The following is a 5,775-nucleotide window of genomic DNA, read 5'->3' as shown; positions in this document are numbered from 1 at the left end:
AGAATTTTGCAATATCACATTTTACTAAATTGTGCATATTTCACAGAGGTCACTTTTCTTTTACTAAACTGAAATTGTCTTTGACACTTTTCCCTCTTACCAACATCCACTTTCATTTTGACTTTTCTCTCTTAGATGTTACCTGCAATTCTGGAGTCCATGTAAAACTTTCAAATATTCAACTTTTGGTCTTTAGTCTTTGCTTCTTTCCCTCGTGTCACTAGATAACCATTTCTTTACATTTTTAAAATTCTGCCATTCCTGTTAAAATATTTATATGCCCTAGTATTATCTGCAACAATGTACAAACCTAAATCATTTGATATATACACTGCTAAAGAAGGCAAGAAAAACACTAAGTCTGGCACCCTGATCTTAATCTGTAGTAACAGTGTCCAGTTAATATTAAGGCGATATACAAATATGGCCCATGTGGGAATCTAGCTCCAAAGAGAATAGTCATTAACCAGCATTTCTAAGGAAACAGAGCAGGGGGGTTTGCACTGGTCTATTGCTAGGGATTGATTTTCATTGGTACCTCTTACGTCTTCATTACAAACATGTAGTAGCATAGCAAGATAATTTTATTATACGTGTATATAATTGGGTAAGGGCACTAGGAAAATGCAATGTGAAAAAAGAATTTGTGAAAAAAGAGAAATCGAAATATAAACATTATAGAAAAGACTTTTGTTGCTAGAAAAACATTAGTTATATGTATTTCTAGGGAAACTTTATATGGCATAGTTACTTTCATGGAAACTATCTCAAAGTTAAAATGAGAAGGCTAGAAACTTCCTAATGAAGAAATGGAAAAAACTGATTTTTAGAAATTGGTATCTACAAAGAGTGGTAAAAGGAGATAAAGGAAGGCTATTCCAGAAGACTTCTTTCATTTAAAAAGAAAAAAAGGCATTTAGAGTGTGAGAACTGAAAGAACTATATATTCTACAATGAAATAGAAAGTAAGCACCATACAAGTTTGTCCATAACTGCTTCCCAATTGTTTGTCTTCCTCTTCCAATTTGATTGTGGGTTCCTCTCCAAAAGGAATTATTTCTTTTGCACATGCCACAGAGCTTTGCTTTAGCACTAGACACTTAGTAGGTTCTCAAATAGTTAGATTGCCTCCAGAAGTTGCAGTGATGTTCTACACGTGGAAGAAGAGACCCGATCTTGTAATTAGCTCATTAAGAATACAGGCTCTCATTTGTTCAGAGGAGTATTTCTCAGTCTGCCCTGATAGTCAACCAAAAAGGCCTCATCAGATTTCGCCCTAGATTTATGCTAAAATTCCGTTACAATCAATAGGACCGAAAATGAAGCCATTTATTTGAATAGGATAGGTCGTTTTTGAGAAGCAGTGATTTCGCAGCAAGTGTTGGAGACGGGAAACCGGATGGAGAAGCTTGCTGATGCTGAAGCTTTCAGGCTCTACATGACATCATGTGGAAAGACTGAATTTGAAAAATTCTTTTTAGGTTTCTCATGCTTGCAATCAAATGAGTGTACGCTGGAAAAAATGCACCACCAGGGTAGACACACACACTGCGGGTGTCTTTTGTAATAAAACTAGTTGGAAGTAAAGCAAACTGCAGGACTGATCTGCTATGAACGGAAACTCTGGACGTCGGGCGCACCACACGGGGCGAACGCGTGACGCGGCCTTCGGTAGAAGCATTGGCCTCGGAGCGGCGGCCACGAGGCCGACCGGGAGCTCGGGGCCCCGGTCGGCCGGGGGCCCCGGCCCACTCGCCTCCGGCCGGGAGGGGCGGCGGGCGGCGCGGAGGAAGCGGCTCGAGGCGTCCGTCCCGGACCCTCGAGCGAGCGGCACCGAGGAAAAGAGGCGTATTGCAGGGTGAAGGGACGCCCCAATACCGATACCACCTTCGCAGGCGAGCAAGGCACGGCCCACGGAAGGTTCTGGAGCCCCCGCCGCCCCTCCCCCGGCTGGCGCAGAGAGTAATTCATACAAAAGAAGGACTCGCCTCTGCCCTGGGGAATCCCAGGGACCGTCGTTAAACTCCCGCTAACCTAGAACCGAGGGCGCGTGCGTCCCCGCCCCCGACCCGCTCGCTCTTGGCGTCATCGGGGGCCAGAGGAGCATGCGCGAAACGACGAGCGCTCTTCAGTGGGCTGAGCGCACATCGCCCACGGTCCCCGAGAAGTGGGGGGAGGGGCCGGCGAGGGCGCTGGGGCCGGCGGCGCGGGGTAAGCTGGGAAAGCGTGTCGTGTGCTGGCCCCGCCCTCTCCCCGAGGCGGGGAGAACCGTATATAAGTGCCGTAGTCACCCTGAACGTTCTTTTTCGCAACGGGTTTGCCGCCAGAACACAGGTGAGTGCGGGCGTGGCCTGCGGGCCCGGCCTCCCCGGTGGGCCCGGCCTCGCGGGCCTGTGCCGGCCGCCGTGCCGCGGAGCCGCCCCGAGGTTCCTCAGCTCCAGCGCGGGCCGTCGGTGGGGGCTGAAGGCCCCGGCCGCGGCGGCAGCCCCCGCCTCGTGCCTGGGCGAGGCCGGTCTGCGCCCGCGGCCGCCGCGTGGGCCCCCCCTGCGCCGGGTGGGGCCTTCGGCCCGCCGAGTCCCCAGAGCGCCGCGGCTGCCCGGGCGGCCTGGCGGCGGCGGGCAGACGCCACCGCGGCCGTCGTCGGGCGGCGCGTGTCGGCCGCGCGCGGGGCCGAGGTAGAGGGAGCCCGCCCGGCGAGGGCCGCCCCCGCGCGCCGGCCGCGCCGCCCCAGCGGCGTGCGCGGAAAGATGGCCGCTCGGCCCGCCGGCGGAGCTCAAAATGGAGGCTGCGGCCGGCCTGAGCCACACAAAGGGCCGCGCCGGGCCCGCTCGCGCTCCCGCCGCGGCCGAGCCGGCGCCCGGCGAGGGGCCCAGGCTCGCGCCACGGAATTTTCTTTTTGAGTTTGGATGGTAGCTTTTCTTTTTTTCAAGTCTGTGGGGCAGTGGTTTAAAGGTTGTTTTTCCACTGAATTTAGGTGTCGTGAAAACCACCGCAAAATCTAAGCCAAAATGGGGAAGGAAAAGACTCATATCAACATCGTCGTCATTGGACACGTCGATTCGGGCAAGTCCACCACGACTGGCCACCTGATCTACAAGTGCGGTGGGATCGACAAAAGAACCATCGAGAAATTCGAGAAGGAGGCTGCTGAGGTAGGTGGAAAGAAGAGGCTTGAATAAGACGTCTGGCAGCGAACACGTTGAGTGGTAATTTTCAGGAAGTGCTCGTTCTTCTAGTCGAGATCTGAATGTCGTGCTAGTCGGAAGGACGTGATCGAACATTGGCTGTTGAATTACTTAGGTTTGTAACCGTGTTTTGAGAATAAGGGAAGGCTCTTAGGTTTTGCTATTGTACAGTCAGTCGAGCCTTTCTGACAAGTAAGTGGGGTGAGGAATTTCAAGCTGGAGTTGGATCATGTCTTAGTTACCAAGTAACCATTCCTAATCCAATCCCTGCAGATGGGAAAGGGCTCCTTCAAGTATGCCTGGGTCTTGGATAAACTGAAAGCTGAACGTGAGCGTGGTATCACCATTGATATCTCCCTGTGGAAATTCGAGACCAGCAAGTATTATGTGACCATCATTGATGCCCCCGGACACAGAGACTTCATCAAAAACATGATTACAGGCACGTCTCAGGTTTGTAGTTTTAATAATTACTGGAAATAACCGTGGGTCTGTCTTAATACAGTGGAAAACGCGGTGGTTCCTCTTTAAAGAGCTTTGTTTAATGAGGTATGCTCTTGTGTTTTTTAAAGGCTGACTGTGCTGTCCTGATTGTCGCTGCTGGTGTTGGTGAATTTGAAGCAGGTATCTCCAAGAATGGGCAGACCCGTGAGCATGCCCTTCTGGCTTACACACTGGGTGTGAAACAACTAATTGTTGGTGTTAACAAAATGGATTCCACTGAGCCACCCTACAGCCAGAAGAGATATGAGGAAATCGTTAAGGAAGTCAGCACCTACATTAAGAAAATTGGCTACAACCCAGACACAGTTGCATTTGTGCCAATTTCTGGTTGGAATGGTGACAACATGCTGGAGCCAAGTGCTAATGTAAGTGACATTCAAGACAGTTGGAAAAGGGCTCTTAACAGGGGCAAGTTTGATGGTAACTCTAATGGGCAATCTTATGTTTTCAGATGCCTTGGTTCAAGGGATGGAAAGTCACCCGTAAAGATGGCAATGCCAGTGGAACTACGCTGCTTGAAGCTCTGGATTGCATCCTGCCACCAACTCGTCCAACTGATAAGCCCTTGCGTCTGCCCCTCCAGGACGTCTACAAAATTGGTGGTAAGTTGAACATTATTATCCACGTGCCTGCATGCGTTGCTGCACTGCCTTCTGTCTTTGCATAAGGTGTTTGACACTATGCTGTGAACACTAGGTATCGGTACTGTCCCTGTGGGCCGAGTGGAGACTGGTGTTTTGAAACCTGGCATGGTGGTCACCTTTGCTCCAGTCAATGTTACAACTGAAGTAAAGTCTGTTGAAATGCATCATGAAGCTTTGAGCGAAGCTCTTCCTGGGGACAACGTGGGCTTCAATGTCAAGAACGTGTCCGTCAAAGATGTTCGCCGTGGCAATGTGGCTGGTGACAGCAAAAATGATCCACCAATGGAAGCAGCTGGCTTCACAGCTCAGGTAACACTTAAAAGTGAACCTTTTCTTATTTCATAGTGGAGCTTTAAGAGTTCTTGAGACTCACTTAAATGCAAATCTGTTCTCCAAGGTGATTATCCTGAACCATCCAGGCCAAATCAGTGCTGGGTATGCACCTGTGCTGGATTGTCACACAGCTCACATTGCTTGCAAGTTTGCTGAGCTGAAGGAGAAGATTGATCGTCGTTCTGGAAAGAAGCTGGAAGATGGCCCCAAATTCTTGAAATCTGGTGATGCTGCCATCGTTGATATGGTTCCTGGCAAGCCCATGTGTGTTGAGAGCTTTTCTGACTATCCTCCTCTGGGTAAGGATGACTGACAATTCAGCGCAATTAGAAAGTTTATTAAAGCTGTAAAATGATTGGTTTTGTTTACCAAGTGTTTCTAACAGTAGTACAAAATTTGTTTTAATAGGCCGTTTTGCTGTTCGTGACATGAGACAGACGGTTGCTGTGGGTGTCATCAAAGCAGTGGACAAGAAGGCAGCTGGAGCTGGCAAGGTCACCAAGTCTGCCCAGAAGGCTCAGAAGGCTAAATGAATAGTATCCCCAATACCTGCCACCCCAGTCTTAATCAGTGGTGGAACGGTCTCAGAACTGTTTGTCTCAATTGGCCATTTAAGTTTAATAGTAAAAGACTGGTTAATGATAACAATGCATCGTAAAACCTTCAGAAGGAAAGGAGAATGTTTTGTGGACCATTTGGTTTTTTGTGTGGCAGTTTTAAGTTATTAGTTTTTAAAATCAGTACTTTTTAATGGAAACAACTTGACCAAAAATCTGTCACAGAATTTTGAGACCCATTAAAACAAAGTTTAATGAGAAACCTGTGTCTTCTTTTGGGCAACACTGGAAGGTGCTACAGAACTCACCTAGATAGAAAACTTCAGTAGGAGTTACCCCTGACCCATTTCTGATGTTACATTTGCTGAAACTGCAGAATTGGATAATTTGGTTTAATTTGTTTTGGGCAGCAACCCTGGAGTTTTTCCACCTTGAGTGGAAGAAGCATCTGTTGATGTACATAGTGAAAACCTGTGAGATGGGGTCTGTTAGTGCAACATTTCATTCAGGACAGAACACTTAATTTTGTTGATGTGTAAGCTAGTTGATAAG

At 48.6% G+C, this 5,775-nt stretch overlaps 1 protein-coding gene across 1 annotated transcript; it reads left to right on the top strand.

Moving 5' to 3' along the window:
* Nucleotides 1-2,075: 2,075 nt before the first annotated feature.
* LOC106824031 (elongation factor 1-alpha 1) lies at nt 2,076-5,352 on the top strand. Its single transcript, XM_044757242.2, has 8 exons — nt 2,076-2,334; nt 2,975-3,152; nt 3,459-3,638; nt 3,758-4,054; nt 4,141-4,291; nt 4,386-4,642; nt 4,731-4,965; nt 5,075-5,352. Exons 2-8 carry the CDS (start codon nt 3,009-3,011, stop codon nt 5,197-5,199), a joined length of 1,389 nt encoding a protein of 462 aa, XP_044613177.1. The 5' UTR covers nt 2,076-2,334; nt 2,975-3,008; the 3' UTR covers nt 5,200-5,352.
* Nucleotides 5,353-5,775: the final 423 nt, after the last annotated feature.

This window comes from Equus asinus, chromosome 24, assembly GCF_041296235.1.
Source record: "Equus asinus isolate D_3611 breed Donkey chromosome 24, EquAss-T2T_v2, whole genome shotgun sequence".
Classification (NCBI taxonomy): Eukaryota; Metazoa; Chordata; class Mammalia; order Perissodactyla; family Equidae; genus Equus; species Equus asinus.
The sequence above is the reverse complement of the archived record's forward strand: the minus strand, read 5'-3'. Positions and strand labels throughout refer to the sequence as shown.